Source organism: Eptatretus burgeri, chromosome 8 (genome assembly GCF_056783735.1).
Source record: "Eptatretus burgeri isolate ZD-2024b chromosome 8, Ebu_testis_v1, whole genome shotgun sequence".
Classification (NCBI taxonomy): domain Eukaryota; kingdom Metazoa; phylum Chordata; class Myxini; order Myxiniformes; family Myxinidae; genus Eptatretus; species Eptatretus burgeri.
Window position 1 is genome coordinate 86698160 of NC_140968.1, and position 17500 is coordinate 86715659.

At 48.5% G+C, this 17500-nt stretch overlaps 1 protein-coding gene across 1 annotated transcript in view; it reads left to right on the forward strand.

The window, feature by feature from the left end:
- The window catches only part of LOC147022212 (voltage-dependent T-type calcium channel subunit alpha-1H-like), a 481200-nt gene that overhangs the window by 340350 nt on the left and 123350 nt on the right, over window positions 1-17500 (forward strand). The window contains exons 10-11 of the mRNA XM_085890488.1: window positions 2099-2250; window positions 16314-16499. Of these exons, the coding sequence (XP_085746614.1) occupies window positions 2099-2250; window positions 16314-16499 (338 nt within the window). The remainder of the gene's footprint in view (window positions 1-2098; window positions 2251-16313; window positions 16500-17500) is intronic.

The window sequence follows — 17500 nt, forward strand, 5'->3', positions numbered from 1 at the left end:
TCTTAGCATGTCCACAGGGATGTAAATCTGGCTGCCCCATCTGCATTTAGTTTGTTGGCTTTCTGAATTGCAGTTGGGAAAGAGGAGATTTTGAGAAACCTCATGCAATGTGTAAGTAATTGATACGAAACAGGTTGGATGTATGAAAGGTGCCCCCTGTTGATCAGAACACTTGCAGAAAGTGTGGTGAGGCATAAATATATTTGAGGTCACCATTTCCACTTGGAGTTGATATTTGGATATTATCCCACATGGGACCGCTTACCTGGTCACCTCCCAGGGGTAGGGGGTGGATTCCAATCTGCGCTAGAGGCATCGTTGTTCCCCAAGCATAAAACGCTTCTGGTATGACCATGCGTTTTGGCCCCATGGACCAGGATGTTGTGTGCATTTATTGTATGCACTATGAGCTTTGTCCTTCGAGCCAAGGTACACGTGTATTCATTTCCAGACCTCGTTTGGCCGGTATTGTTCTTGGGGCTAAAATGCACTGAAATAAAAAAATATATATTTAATAAAAAGAGCTCTCAACAGATACAACAGTCAGTGAGCCAGAAACGCATCCGTGGATTGATACCTTTTTCAATGGGTATGGCCTGGCATTGCCACAAACTGCTTCTAAAGCCTCAAGACTGACTGCTACTGTATCAATTTATCTGCTGACATTGTTTTTAGCAGTGGGTGGTTCTGAGTTTGCATGTATGATCACATGAGAACCCCAAAATCTTAAATGGACAACCAGTCTTGGATATGTGGAATTTGTTTTCCGTTTTTTTTTTTTGTAGGATACGTGTGGCAGCCAGTCTTGTATAGTGCTATTTTCACAAATTTTTTTTTAGCTTTGACAGAATTTATGCCAATGTGACCAAAGGCTAAACTCTTTGGCATGATAATGCGATTTGTTGTGATCATATAAATATTTATTTCAGGAAAAAGAAAATATAGGAATGAGAAAAGAAGATTAGAGTATGACACACAAGAAAGAATGACAATAAGAAAATATAAATCGTTTTTTATTTTTATTGTTCCTTTAATTTTTGGATCCAAGATAGAGCCCATTCGCATGATGACTGAGGGCAAAAGACATCAAACTATCAGTGGGGGAAACAATTTGACACAACATTCAAGGGAATCCATCCATCCGTCCATTGGGATCATACTCTATGCAGAGCATTGTTGCCACCTAAGCAGTCTCCTTGGCTATTGGGCACAATTCTGGATGGGTCACCACTCCGAAACAGGATACCAGCAAGCTGGCACTCATTTTGCTGACTCTAGAAAGATGAAATGCAGAGTTAACCCCACATGGTATTAATTCAACAGTCAAGGAGGATTTTAACTCAGGATCCGAGGATCCCAAGCCCACCAACCTAACCATTAAGCCAACACCAGGCTTATTCAAGGGAATCAATAATAGGAAAAAGAGGAGAGAGCAGAGGGGAGGAAACACAACAGCTTCCAAGTTCGAGGGTTGGGTGAGTTAATCGATGTAGCAAAGATTGCAGGTCCGAATGGTGGTGCACCACAGCCATGGAGAGAATAGTGGGATAGCACAGCCTCTGGAAAGCGGTTCCACATAGGGAGAAAAGAGGAGCAAAACAGTTGAGGTGTACACTGAGCCTGGATTTTGGATGTATAACCAGGAGGGGGTTACTTGAAGTATATGTGCATCTTGAAGGAGCTGGGGTTGGGAGGGTGAGGGGTGTGCGTTTCAGAGGGCTCAGAGGGCAGGACAGGTTGGGTGTGTGAGAGCTTGGTTGTGTGACAAGAACAAGCTGATTTGATTTTAGTTCAGGTCCGGATCCAGATCTGGCCTATCTGGCCAGGAAAGTTAATGCTCCCCATCTCATTCAATTACAGATGGCCACAGTTTAGACTGGAGCAAAATCTGAGTCGAACAGTGATGCATAATTGCTAACAGTTACCCCGTTTTGACTTTGTCATTTTTTGTGAGGGAGCAGTCCGTGTGCTTGCAAAAGCAATTAAACTCCATTCACCTTAACATTACATTTACTTGAAGTGTTCAGCATGCAGACTCCAATACAGGTCACTTTGAAGAATTTGATTGACTTGCTGCACATGCTTTGCTCTGTTGCAGCCCGACGAACTGACAAACATCTTGGAAATCAGTAACATTGTCTTCACCAGTATGTTTGCTCTCGAGATGTTGCTAAAGATCCTTGCCTTTGGTCTGTTTGGATATATTCGCAACCAATATGACATCTTTGATGGAAGCATTGTCATAATCAGGTGAGATGAAACACTTGAACACTTCTTCAAGTTTTCTGATCTCCAATATATTTATTAGTGTGGAATTGCACATGACTGTCAAATCACATTTCGGTTATTGATGTGAATCTCTTTTTGTTTCCTTTATTTTTTCTTTTTGTTCCTGTGCAATGTACAGTCCAATCAAAATGCCCCTGGATTTGACTTTTAAATTGCTCTCCTCGTTAATAGTCGTGTTTCCTTTCCCCAACATTCCATCTGCTAAACCTGTTTTTGTACTTCTCGCGAAACCGCTGCCATAGTCTAATTGTCTGCAAATTATAATAGTGCCTCTCCGAGTGCACTTCCGATTTTGTGGTCGAAAACGTCAAACACACCGTGTTTGATCAGAAACTGGTGAGTCCGACAGGATTTCGGCTGGGTTCGATGCCCGACCTTACTGTTGGATTATAAACTGTTGGATTGGTGCTTTGCAGTCATGGCGTTACATCATATTGTGTTGTCCTTCAGATTGACATGAAGCAGGGTGTCCTTGCTAGTTTCCCCATTCTTTTTTTTTAATGGGCGGATGTTGTAATTGGCTTTGTCTGTCTGTCTGTCCGTCCGTCACCTATCTCTTAAACGGTTGTGCAGAAATTTACCAAACTTGGTAGGTATGATAACCACGTGGTAAGAAGGTGCAAAAGGTCCAAGACCAAAAAATACAATTGTGGGCACATTTTAAAAAAGATTAAATTGAAATTTTGCATATGCAATCAACATTGGGGGACACATGAAATATGTAACAATTTTTTTGAAGATTTGACCCCCGGTTCATGTCCCAGGGGGTGGAGAGTGGGGACTGAGGTTTGCAGGGGCAACACAGGAACTTTTTTAAACTCAAGCTTTGATAATGGGTCATTCCTCATGGAACTTTTTGACATCTTTCAACATTCCTTGAGGTGGGAAGCGTGAGGATTTGTGATTGTTTGCCATTGACTTCACTCTAGTATTGGTTTGTGGGCGTTAACAATCCATCGCGGTATCCCTCAAATCAGAGGAGGTAAGGCATTGCTGACGGCGGCCTGAATGAATCCCAAAATGCGATGTAGAATTACTGCTCAAGTTGGCACCAGTTGAACATCAGACCGCATCGCCCAGTTCGTGAATGACTTGGGCCAAAATATTTTACCCACCAACTCCACATAAAGGTTGGAATCATTGGGACTGTTCTAGAAGTAGCTGCAGTTGATCAGAAACTGGGGCACAAACGTTGTAACGAGTACTGAGACATTGATATGTTTCCGCACCCATTGTTTGGATCCATATTTGACAAGGTAAAACCAGTATATTTTACCTTGTAAATGCATCAATGGTGCTCATTTTGTTTCCACCTTAAGGCCCAGTCACACCTTGACGTTTCAGCCAGCTTATGCCGATTTTTGTAAAATTTGTCTAAAACGCTGGTACATGTTGAATACGTTATGGGTAAGTTTTGATAACATTGAGAGCACGCTGAAAAACACTGCCATACGTCGTTGTACACTGGCTTTAAACGTTGAACTTTTGGGTTTTCATCGAATTTTTTCATGCTTGAAATTTTACGATGTATGCCGGCGTATGACTCACACTTTCTGCTACGCTGGCCATAAGCTGTAGGCACGTTGTGCGATCGTTGACAAACGTTGAAACACGTTACTTGTAAGTTACTCATAAGTCGAAACACGTCGAGGTAATGTTTAGCGTACCCGAAACTTATTTCTAACCTATGAGTAACGTTTTGTAAGCACGCTACACGAACGTTGTTCACACTTTGCAACACGTTACTTGAAAGTACTACTACTACTACTACTACTACTACTGTTACAACTACCAACATCGACATCAGTAAATTCTCTCGAACTAGTACTACTACTAATACTACTACCAACATCGACATCACTAAATTCTCTCAAACTACTACAACTGATACTACTACTACTACTACTACTACTACTAACATCGACATCACTAAATTCTCTCGAACTACTACTACTACTAATAACATCGACATCACTAAATTCTCTCGAACTACTACTACTACTACTACTACTACTACTACTACTACTACTACTACTACTACTACTACTACTACTAATAACATCGACATCACTAAATTCTCACGAACTACTGATACTACTACTACTACTACTAACATCGACATCACTAAATTCTCTCGAACTACTACTACTACTACTACTACTACTACCAACATCGACAGCACTAAATTCTCTCGAGCTACTGATACTACTACTACTACTACTAACATCGACATCGCTAAATTCTCTCGAACTACTATTACTACGAATAACATCGACATCACGATATTCTCTCAAACTACTACAACTACTACTAATAACATCGACATCACAAAATTCTCTCGAACTACTACTACTACTACTGCTACTGCCACTGCTACTGACATTGACATCTACTCAACATGGAGTCTGGAACACTGACGGGTTCCTCTTGTGAAGCCCATTTGTAGATACCAATTCCCCTAAACGCTGCCAATACGCCATTATACTGTTGCGGTATTCGCGCCCGCCGGCGTGCTGACGGCCACGTAACTCGAATCGCGGCACGTCGCCCACCGGACGGACAATCCAGTCGTGACCCTCTCGGACTAACGCCGGGAACCAGTGACGGGTGGACTCACCGCGATCGAGCCAATCAGCCCCCGCGTGGGATAGGGTTGCTCGCCAAATTCGACCTACCTAAGTACCCACGCGGAGGGTAGACCGGGCGATCGCACCTCGCCGCAGGTCGACTTCGGACACGGGCCACTTAAGCGACCCGTTCCGTACTATCGGGATAACCGAGCGGTGTTATTCGTCGGCCTCGACGGTTCGATTAATTATCGGGCGTATTCAGCCCACTACCAACCCTTTACGTGAAGCAAGATGAGGATTCAATGAAAGAAATGACGAAGCGAAGCGGGAAACAGTTCAACACAAAGCACATTTATTCGCGATGAACGGAAAGCACACATATTCAATTCCACAAAAAGCACACAGAAAAGAAAAACACAATGCAATTTACACAAAAAGCAAATGCGACAATGCAGATCTAATACCGATTACACGAGCACACGGCCACACTTATACAATTTTACTTCACAGACGGCGCCGACAACACATACCCAAAACCAAGGAAAAGAATACCCTCAAGGATGAGGCGGGCCTGAGGCCGAGACCGGATCGGGCCTACCCGTCTGGTGATGAGACGCGGAGCGGCGATGGTGCCTCAACTCCGCGGGCCTCGCGGACAGTGTCTGGTAGGGGGTGGGAAAGGGGCCCCCTTGGTCGCACTATCTCAGCGCGGGGGGAAACAGGAGGGGGTTGCTGATGCTCGGGGTATAGAGGATTTTTATTGCCCCGCAACGAGCGTCTCCACCTCGGCCAGGTCGCGCTGTCGGCCTCCCTGGGGTGCAGCTCCCTGCACGACGCGAGCACCCCCTCGTCTGCCCTCGCCGCCTCTCCACAGCTCCGTCCCCTCCGCTCCGACTCCAACACACGACGCCGACCAGCTCCTTCTTGCCAACTCCACCGCCCGCGAAGTCTTGACTCTCTGTTCCCACTCTCTGTTCCCTCTCGACTCTACTACTCACTGGACTGACGAACACGGTCGCTTATATCAGCCCCGTGGCTTCGCCCTCTCATCTTTGACCCCCTCCCTTCGACCTTTCACCTCACTCCCCATTGGCCCGAGAAAAAGTGGGCGTGAATGCCTTTTGATCCATAAATTTGCATATATCGATCGCCCTCCAACGCCCTGGGGGCGGGGCCAATTCGCCCCTCGCTCACCGATTGGACGGCAAAAAGTGGGCGTGTGTCGTTTTTGATCCGTTTTTGAAGCACAAAATCCGTGATTTTGTACACGCTGTTCGGCGCGCGCCCTGCACGAGTCCAACACCGGTACCCACAAGCGGCGCAAGAACGGTGGCGATGCGACGGTTGCGAGGTGTGACGTGAAGGTCGTGGCGGTTGTGGTGAAGCGGCGTTGTGGTTGGTGGTTGATGTTGTGACTGGTGGTGGTAACAATGGCGGTTGGTCCAAATTAAAGATAGTAAAAGAAAAACGGCTATCCTGAAGAGTCGCAGCACGCATAAATGACATGTATTCCCACTAGACAACGGGTTTGGGCCTAACTACACATGTACTTACCGAGATACCTCACCTAAGGGACCTGAATGGTGGTTTGCGAATTTGGTAACCACAACACTACCCCCTCCCCTTTTTACAGACTCGTCCCGAGTCGTCAAATTTTCGTGTGCCATCATGTGTAGTTTTCCCCTAGTACATTTTACCTACGGATCCCTGAGTGCGACATTCATGGTATTCGTGTCCCCAAAATAAATAACCTGAGGGCTGCGTAACTATCTAAACAAACTCACTCACACGGACGACTTAAATAAAATTGCCGGCGCTAGGACAGACATGCCGGGGGCGCACTCATATGTACAGTACATCTTAACCTTAACTTACAAATTTTACACTAAACCATGGCCCAGGATCACTGAACTCTGCAAAAGAAAACAGTTAGCAGGGAGCCAGGCTGCTCGCATGCAGTCTCTGGCTCAAAACAATGCAGGTGACAGGGAACGTGGCTGGCTGCTCACACGCAGTCCAAGGCCTTCCCTTTTGAACTGAACGCAGTGAACCACAACGGTGCATGGGCTGCACAAACGCAGTCTCCGTGCCAGCTCAAGTGGCACACGCAATGAGCACAACGAATGGATGGATGAACACAAACACGGTGCACGGGCCGCCACTGCAGGCCCGTGTTGTAGCTGCCAACAGGGCAGTTCTCGCAGCTTGCAACTGTTGCCTTGATCCTGGCGCACATGGAAATGAACAGGGGGGGGGGGGGCAAAGCAAAAATTGAACGGGGCTGGTGAACGTGGGCAGTGGGCATGGCATGGCAAAGGTAGCAGGCAAACACAGCCCGCAGAAGAAGGCCGCTGCAGGCAAACTCAGCCCGCAGAACCAGGCCGTTGCAGGCAAACACAGCCGGCAGATGAACTGGCCGGCACAGGCCTTGAAGAAAAACAGCCAGCCGGCAGATGAAGTGGGCCGGCCTCCGCCTCGAAGCAAAACACGGCCAGCCGATGAAGTTGGCCAGCCTTTGCCGTTCAGTGGAGGTTGGTGGAGGGAGTGCGGTGGTGCTGGCCACTTGGAAGGCGGGCTCGGACCTACCTACCTGTCTCCCTCCCACCTATCGCCTTTGCCTGTCACTGTACATACCCACTCCCTTAATTTGTCAAACCCCAATTTAGCCCCAACTTATTTTTTTGTTTTTATTTTTACTCCCCCACTATAAATCGTCCCCTAACCCCCTTTATCGTCTTTGTTCGGCTAACCTATCCTGTCACCTAGCCTACTCCCAACCCCGACGTTCCCTTCCCGGAGGGGAACAAGGGAGAGCTAGCGTCCTGTGCCGAGGCCCAACGAAGCCTCAGAATGGCCTCCCCAGAGTTCGGCGATCTAACCCAAAGTGGGTCCAGCGGCCCACAACGAGAGCGAGGGGATGGATGGTGCGGAGGGGTACATCTCCTAATCTACCCTATCCATTTAACAGTTAAACTACCCCGGGGCTTTCAACAAGCGCCTCTCGCTTAAACTATTGGTTCTAACAACCCAGATTCCCGTCGCCTGTGTTGGTGTCCTTACAATTTCGGGCCTCGCCCCTAATTTTTCTCTCCGTGCCCTCACACGGTCTCCTGGCTGGGACACGTGGCTCCCTTTGGCAGGCACGACCCTCTGCCGAATCTCCCGCTATGGCACCCCCGGGCACTACACTGCCTCCGAGCCTACCAGCTCCCTAACACCGGGGAGTGCCCCCCATGGCACCTCCCCTGAAACGCACACGTGGCAGGCCGGCCTCCCGGGCCCCTTTCCGAGGGTCACCCGTGCCCACAACACTGCCCACGCGGCTAATGGCGCCCCGGGCCCCCGCACCAAGCAGGCGCACCCGTGCCCACTACTCTATCCCGGCCCCCCATGGGCCCATGGCCTACCGCGGCCGACTAGCCTGGTGCCCGGGGTACCCACTCAGCGATACTCACCTTTCGCAGCCACGCTCCCAAGCCCGTCAACAGGGCTCCTGCACCCCTCCAAATGGGTCTCGAGCCTACTTTCCCACCAACAGCAAAACGACCTCCATTTTCAATTTGACTAACCCAGCTAACTCACTTCACTCTGACCCCGGGGTCCCTTGGGCAGGAGTCACTCCTCCCCCCAATCACTCATCGCACCATGCATTCCCCATTCGCTCCATACACACAGACCCGCTGGCCTCACTCACTCAACATGTACACGTACTCACCTCACGACCCACAACTCTTCAACACACACACCGCTGAACTCTGCCATCCTTCTATCTGCATCCCCTAACTAACTCGTGCTCCCACGTCATCCCTTACACTATAGCACGTTCCTTTTAACACTACGTAGCTAAGCTACGTCCCCTCTACACATCCACAAGTCTGTCCATGTCCTCAAAATAATCCCATTTTATTTCCCAACCAAAATCTGGCTGCAATCCCTCTAACTAATCCATTCCACGGACTCCATGAGGACTTACCCCTGCCCCATGAAGTCGGTCTAACTAAGCTAACCCTTCCCCTAACTAGTTTCCATCCTGTGCCCAGGTAAGGGGGTCTTCCACCCTTGCCCAGGAATCCTGTGCACCCGAAAGTGAGGCTTGCTTTTTTTTTTTTTTTTTTTTTTCCTTTACATGCGCAGCACCAGCGCGGCAACTCGCGCACTTTGCACCTGCCCGTGACGTCATGCAGCTGCACGTGTTCCTCGTCCCTCCTTGGACGGTACCATCCGGCCGGGATACCCCTCCTGCCGGATTCCAACCACACGTGCAGCCATGACGTCACCGTGCGCATAAAAAAAAACACAAGCCCCACGTCTCGAGGGGTTCCCCACGCGAACACATGTGCTTTGCCCGTTGGAGCTTAACACACACGATCGCGTGGAGAACCCGTCCGGTCCAAATCCATTTACCTGCCTAAACTTTGTCCGTCCGCGGGATCGGCAAATCCACCGCGTGCGTTTCCGGACCGGGACTTCACTCTCGCAAGCGAGCACGTGGTGGTCTCGTGCTTTGTACAGCACGGACCGCGTGCTCACTGCTGGGTGAACCCGGCACGGTCCCCGAAACGACTACAGCCGCTACCCGGCTTTCTTTCTTCTCATGTCGCCTTCGTCGCCATTCGACCCACGCACACCTGCGTGTTACGACGCACACAGTCCACTCCATCACATTCACACCGGGAGACGCGGCTGCGTGCTCCCGCATGCCAACCGACATCTCCCTCACATACCGCTCTCTCACACACACGGTCTCCCTTGCATAACCCATACCACTCACACGTGGTGCTCCATTCACTCGCGCGGGGGCACTCACCCGCGGTGCCTCACTCACACACGCGGGGGCACTCACCCGCGGTGCCTCACTCACACTCCGTGCCTCATCCACACACGCGGGGGCACTCACCCGCGGTGCTTCACTCACACTGGCCGTTCCATCCACACATACGGCCTCACTCACACACGGTGCCCCATCCTCACCCGGCGTGCTGGGAAGCACGCACTCTGGCACCATCGCCACCACACCACTCACACACGGGGTCGCCTCCACACACGGGGACGCACTCACACCTTGCACCACACACACAGGGACAACCACACTGGGGATTCGTGTCCCCACAAGGGTCTCCGGGGCCTCTATACCCCCCAAGCTCTCCGTGCAACCGTTCGCAGCTCTCGTCCCCTCAACCTCGCAAAGCACGACCGAACCCACCTGGTCGTGACTCGCCTCAAGGGGGCAGACTCCCTCCCCTCGTTCCTGGAGGAGGCCATCCAGATGCTCGCACTGGGTCTCTACACGCTCCGCGAGCTCACCCCCGTTGTCCTCCACTACCTCCGTGTGTGTGTGTGCGTCACTTACCCCGTCCTCACCGTGCAGTCTCTCCTCTATCGTTCCCTTCCCGGCTACCGTCACTGCCAACTCTTCACCCTTTACCTCCCTTGTCTCCACTATTATTTCCGTTGTCGTCACCTCATGTCTCGTCTCACGTTTTGGTCTCCCCATTTAATTCTTCCCTTTTGGTCACCGTCGATTCCTCTGTCACGACCCTCGCCCAACACGCCCCCCAAATTATTTTTTTACCCGCCTCCACCGCGGGCCTGTCAGCCGTTGCACCCCCTTCCAGCTCGTTTGCTCCCACACGTGGAGTCGCCATTCCCAGCTCCCTGGTCACGGCCTTCATGCCCGCCTGCAGGCATCGGCCCATGTTCTGCGTCTCACCCCGTAGTTCTTTCATTTCTTCCCTCATGTTTGCTTCCATTCCGTTTATTTGCTTGTTCATTTCGTTTTTCATTTAATTTGTGTTTGTATCCATCTTTGCTGTCATTGCCGCCAGCATGGCGAATAGCTGGGCCATGTCGGGTGCGCTTGGGTGAGCCGTTTCGGCAAAGGTCGGCGGGTTTTGGTGGAGAGGGGGGGGGAGGTGTCATACACCGCGGCCGCTGCCGCACCCATTTCGGGCTCTGGGTTCAGTTGGGCGAGTCCGTGTTCCTGCACAATCAACATTTCCTGCTCGGGGATTCCATCCTGGACCATGGATCCTACACATTCTACATCCATTTCTAATACCCCCGGCTCCCGCTCGCCTTGAGACGCCATCTTGCTTCTCGTGAAGGGTTAATTTAGCTCACTCGTAATTTGGAGGGAATCGGGGGTCGCTTCTCTCACCCCTGGACCGATTCCCGTGAATTTAGCTGGAGACAGGAGAGCCCGTTTTCCTGTTCTCCGATACCAGTGCCGCGAGGAGGGCGATGAATTTGTATCGCACGACCTGACACCAGTGTTGCGGTATTCGCGCCCGCCGGCGTGCTGACGGCCACGTAACTCGAATCGTGGCACGTCGCCCACCGGACGGACAATCCAGTCGTGACCCTCTCAGACTAACGCCGGGAACCAGTCACGGGTGGACCTTTCGGTCTCACCGCGATCGAGCCAATCAGCCCCTGCGTGGGATAGGGTTGCTCGCCAAATTCGACCTACCTAAGTACCCACGCGGAGGGTAGACCGGGCGATCGCACCTCGCCGCAGGTCGACTTCGGACACGGGCCACTTAAGCGACCCGTTCCGTACTATCGGGATAACCGAGCGGTGTTATCGTCGGCCTCGACGGTTCGATTAATTATCGGGCGTATTCAGCCCACTACCAACCCTTTACGTGAAGCAAGATGAGGATTCAATGAAAGAAATGACGAAGCGAAGCGGGAAACAGTTCAACACAAAGCACATTTATTCGCGATGAACGGAAAGCACACATATTCAATTCCACAAAAAGCACACAGAAAAGAAAAACACAATGCAATTTACACAAAAAGCAAATGCGACAATGCAGATCTAATACCGATTACACGAGCACACGGCCACACTTATACAATTTTACTTCACAGACGGCGCCGACAACACATACCCAAAACCAAGGAAAAGAATACCCTCAAGGATGAGGCGGGCCTGAGGCCGAGACCGGGTCGGGCCTACCCGTCTGTTGATGAGACGCGGAGCGGCGATGGTGCCTCAACTCCGCGGGCCTCGCGGACAGTGTCTGGTAGGGGGTGGGAAAGGGGCCCCCTTGGTCGCACTATCTCAGCGCGGGGGGAAACAGGAGGGGGTTGCTGATGCTCGGGGTATAGAGGATTTTTATTGCCCCGCAACGAGCGTCTCTACCTCGGCCAGGTCGCGCTGTCGGCCTCCCTGGGGTGCAGCTCCCTGCACGACGCGAGCACCCCCTCGTCTGCCCTCGCCGCCTCTCCACAGCTCCGTCCCCTCCGCTCCGACTCCAACACACGACGCCGACCAGCTCCTTCTTGCCAACTCCACCGCCCGTGAAGTCTTGACTCTCTGTTCCCACTCTCTGTTCCCTCTCGACTCTACTACTCACTGGACTGACGAACACGGTCGCTTATATCAGCCCCGTGGCTTCGCCCTCTCATCTTTGACCCCCTCCCTTCGACCTTTCACCTCGCTCCCCATTGGCCCGAGAAAAAGTGGGCGTGAATGCCTTTTGATCCATAAATTTGCATATATCGATCGCCCTCCAACGCCCTGGGGGCGGGGCCAATTCGCCCCTCGCTCACCGATTGGACGGCAAAAAGTGGGCGTGTGTCGTTTTTGATCCGTTTTTGAAGCACAAAATCCGTGATTTTGTACACGCTGTTCGGCGCGCGCCCTGCACGAGTCCAACACCGGTACCCACAAGCGGCGCAAGAACGGTGGCGATGCGACGGTTGCGAGGTGTGACGTGAAGGTCGTGGCGGTTGTGGTGAAGCGGCGTTGTGGTTGGTGGTTGATGTTGTGACTGGTGGTGGTAACAATGGCGGTTGGTCCAAATTAAAGATAGTAAAAGAAAAACGGCTATCCTGAAGAGTCGCAGCACGCATAAATGACGTATTCCCACTAGACAACGGGTTTGGGCCTAACTACACATGTACTTACCGAGATACCTCACCTAAGGGACCTGAATGGTGGTTTGCGAATTTGGTAACCACAACAATACGGTAGCTGTAAGTTAGAAACACGTTCAGTAAGTTATGTGATCGTCCGGAAGACGTCAATCAAATTTGTCTACATACGCCAATGTGCGTTTGAGATACGTTTCACATAGGTTCAAAGCACGCTACTCATAGGTTCAAAGCACGCTACTAATAGGTTCAAGGCACGTTACTCGTAGGTTAAAAATTAAGTTTCGGGTATGCTAAACATTACCTCGACGTGTTTCGACTTATGAGTAACTTACAAGTAACGTGTTGCCGACGTGTGTAAACGATTGCGGAGCGTGCCGAGAACTTATGCCAGTGTATGCGGAACTTGTGAGCCATATGTCGAGTACGTCGTAAAATTTTCAGCATGCTTGAAATTTCACGACGTACTAGACGTACCACGTAATATGCCAGCGTACTTCATTGTTTTTCATCGTGCTCCCAACGTATACACAACTTACCCATAACCTATTCGACGTGTCCCAGCGTTTTAGACACATTTTTCATAGGTCGGCATACGCTGGCTAAATCGTCAAGGTGTGACTGCGATGTTGACACTTCCAATTTTCAGGCGGTTATGATTTAAATCTGCGTGCGGCAGGTTTTTAACAGAGAACGCCACGAGTTTGTCGGCGATACGTGCAGCGCACTATGCCAAAGTTAAACAATCGTTGGGCATAGGTTGTGAACGCCGACAACAGGCTAAGCATTCGTTGGTATAAGTTATCTATACCACAACGAAACGTTCTGTGCCCGTTACTAATATGTTATTCATACGACCAAGACGTTATGAATACGACCAAAACTTAAAAAAAACCTCAAAACTTTAGCGTACGCCAACATTTTACGTGCATTTTTATACATTGCCATTCCTGGCTAAAACGTCAAGGTGTGACTGGGCCTTTAGGAAGGAATTCATGATGCACGCGTCAATTTTGGCTGAAAATCTTAACATCATCGTCAAGCACAATTTCTGTGTCAGCACTTTATTTGGTCCCAATTAATGTGGTGGCTCCTTTAAGAACTTTGGCTTTAGGCTTTGGCACAGTACTTGAAAACAAATGTGTTGCTACCCATCAATGACATGCTCTAAAATTATTTAAAACTATACAACGGTACTCGGTAGAGTGCATACCTCCAGCAGACTGAACAGTTTACTTTTTGTGTCCTCCTGATATGCCGGATCTGGATCTACACCAAAATATAATCGGATTGTTCTTGTCAGCTACCCAACTCATTCACCAAGTTTTGTTTTAATCCGTCCACAAGATTTTGAAATATTGTGCTGTATTTCGTTTTTGGCCCTATCTCTCAATGGTGAAGAAACAATTCAAAAAATTTAAACTCTCGTTTTCGGATCTGGATCTGGATCTTCACCAAAATCTAGTAGTTTTCACGCCTGTCTGTCTGTCTGTTATGAGCAAGATATCTCAAAAAATGATGGACGGATTCGGAAAAACTTGGTGGATGGGTTGGGTGAATGACAAGGATGAATTGGGTGTATGATGAGGACATTTTGTCCTCGTCGTACACCCAAACCTGTCCACCAAGTTTCGTCCAAATCCAGCCATAATTTTTTGAGATATCATGCTCATAACAGACAGACAGACACACAGGCGTGAAAACATAACCTCCGTCCACCTTCAGTGGTACGAACTTTCATGTGCTACAATAAGAGCTTCATGAATACTACTACTGCTGCTGCTGCTGCTGCTACTTTTATGGCCCCAATTAATCCTACTTTCTTGTCAGGTTGAGCGAAGGGGAAATTTGGCTCAAGTCTTTCACAAACCGGCTGGACAGGCCTGATGTTTGACTGGAGGTAATTTGGGCAGAATTTTGTCATTTCTTCAGCAATGTTAACATCTCTTCACGAAAGAACTGTGGGATCTGTAACGTCCACCAATTAATGCCAGCAAATGGGACACCTGGCTTGAGGTCCATATGAGGGACGGTGCGCTCTGTGATGCAGCGACTACTCCTGCCCTCATATGTCAATGTGAAGGTCCACAGAATCAGAATATATATATTTTTAATCTCTGCCACCAAAGGTGAAGGAGGTTATGTTTTCACCCCTTAGTGTCTGTTTGTATTTCTGTTTGTCTCTGTACAGGATATCTCAAAAAGTTGTGCACAGATCTGGATGAAATTTTGTGGACAGGTTCGGTGTGTCAGGTCAGGTATGGGAGCATGTGCCAGAACAGCGCGTCGCTGTCCACTTTCCACCGGTACTCCAGGGGCCTCCGTCTGGCCATCCCCCTGGCAGATGCCAGGCCCATCCCCATCTCCTTGAGATAAGGAAAAAATGATGAGATTTTGGTGAAGATCCGGATCCTGATCCGACGACTATAATTATTTCAGTGATTCTTCACCATTGAGAGATAGGGACAAAAACTATATATAGCATAATACTGTATCTCAAAAGGTTGTAGACGGATTTGGATGAAACTTGGTGGACATGGATGTGTGACAAGGAAGAATTGATTCAATTTTGGTGAAGATACGAATCCGGATTTGGATCTGATAATTTTTAAAGAGATTCTTCACCATTGAGGATCGGGCTAAAACAATATATAGCATGGTATTTCAAAAAAGCTTTGATTGGGCCCAATATCTTCTCATGTATCAGGCATTACATGGCGGACGTATGCGTTCTACCGAGTGCCCTTCTCGTCTATTGATGTGATTATATTGATTTTTAAGCAATAAATATATAACTGAACATGGTTTTCAATCCCAATAATTTTTGAGGTGTTTCTTGTCAAAAAGGCAAACCCGTCAGATACCGCCCCAAAAGTTCCAGATAAACTGCCATGACGTAATCAAGGGAAAGATTGTCAGCACGCAATGGATAATGAGTGCACAACTCACTTCAGACTCGTCACAATGTGATTATGACGAATAATTTTTCTGTTTAAGAAACTCAAGATTACGATCAAAATCATTATGTAGAAGGTCCTGTCAGACCGTGCATGTTTGAACCTGAGGTTGAGATGACATCATGGAAGGGGCTCAGGGCCAATTGACGGGGTTTTTTTGGGGGGGGGCGGGGACAATAAAGCATAAATGGGTAACAAATAACATTAAAATCTTCCTTTAAATATATTTATTCAAGAAAAGAACAACGATTAAGTGTTAAGTGAAGTCATGTCTATTCATGAAACCAAATGTGATTCTCTGATTCTGTGGACCTTTAAGTATTTATGTTTGCAACTTGTTGTAAGTCTGGTTGTTCAAACAAGAAGAACATCTTTGTGTTCTACCTTTGAACTACAGTGGAAACCTTCTTCAACGTACCTAGAAAATATTAAAATAATCCAAAAATATAGTAGTTAAGTTAAAGCTTGTGATTTCTTACCCAATGTTGAAGAAGCAAACCAAAGGAGCACGATTCCTTTTAAATACAAAAGTCTTAACATAGAACTTGTCTCTCCAATCACACCATCCGAAAGACTTGTACACATGTTTTTTTTTTTCTTTCGCTCTTCCCCAAAGTATCTGGGAGCTGTCCGTGCAGTCAGGCGGTGGCCTCTCTGTGCTGCGTACCTTCCGCTTACTCCGCGTGCTCAAGTTGGTGCGCTTCCTGCCGGCGTTACGTCGTCAGCTTGTTGTGCTCATGCGGACCATGGACAACGTGGCTACATTCTGCATGCTTCTCATGTTGTTCATCTTTATCTTCAGGTAATTAGCGATTGTACGCTGAAACCCAACACCGATAGATCAATTCCAAGCAATCACCGTTGAGTAGTTGGCACACAGCACCCAAGAAGCAGTACGCAACTGCCAGAAACGTGTACTGCCTCAACCATTACCCATTCATAAAAGCAAGAAAATTGTAATGGCAAACCCTTTTTTTTTTTTGGAAAGATTGAGCCTGTTTATTAAAGAAAGGCCTGGATGTGTAATGAGAATTCAGGCCTAAAGTTCATTGTCAAGGCCACTGGCATTTATAACTTGAAATAAATTGGCACAAGGTGGAATTAATTGGTTACTTGTAAATGTTCTATTTGGAAGTGGAGGGAGTAATTATGAAGCAAATCTTGACAGGGCTGGAATTTATTCAGCAGAGGCAGCATAAAGTTTTGGGGCACAAGGGGGTGAGGAACTTCATGCATTAAACGGTGGCAGCAGGTGATGGCCATTGCTCCTATCTTATCGTTTTCACGACATGCAGAAATAAAATGCTAATCTCGTTTCCCAGTAATGCCTTGCATTATTTTGAAGAGCTGAAGCTGACGATACACTTCCAAGGTATTTAGCTTGGCTATCATTGCAAGAGCCTCGGGGTTTTTTTGAAGGCAAGTAATTACATAATATCATTATGAAAGTCGGATGTTATTAATTAAGTATAGATGGTTGTAAGTCTCGTTCTCATTGATGGCATTGGCTGACGGGATGGCCAAAAAGTACCCATACTCACCTCTAAATTTTCTATCCTGGGTTAAAATCCCAATCCAGCTATTAAATGTCTTCCTGGTGCTTAACTGGCAGGGTGATTCATCAATGTGTGTTCCGTCCCTTGGATGGACGTTAAACTTAAACAGACGGCCCGTCTGCCAGAATTTGTTGGTGGATGCTAAAGATCCCATTGTGTCTTTCGTGAAGAGTAGGCGAGCTATTGCCGGCACCATGGCCAAGTTCCAAATTCCTGCCCGAACCTACAGGGGACACTGCATCAGTAG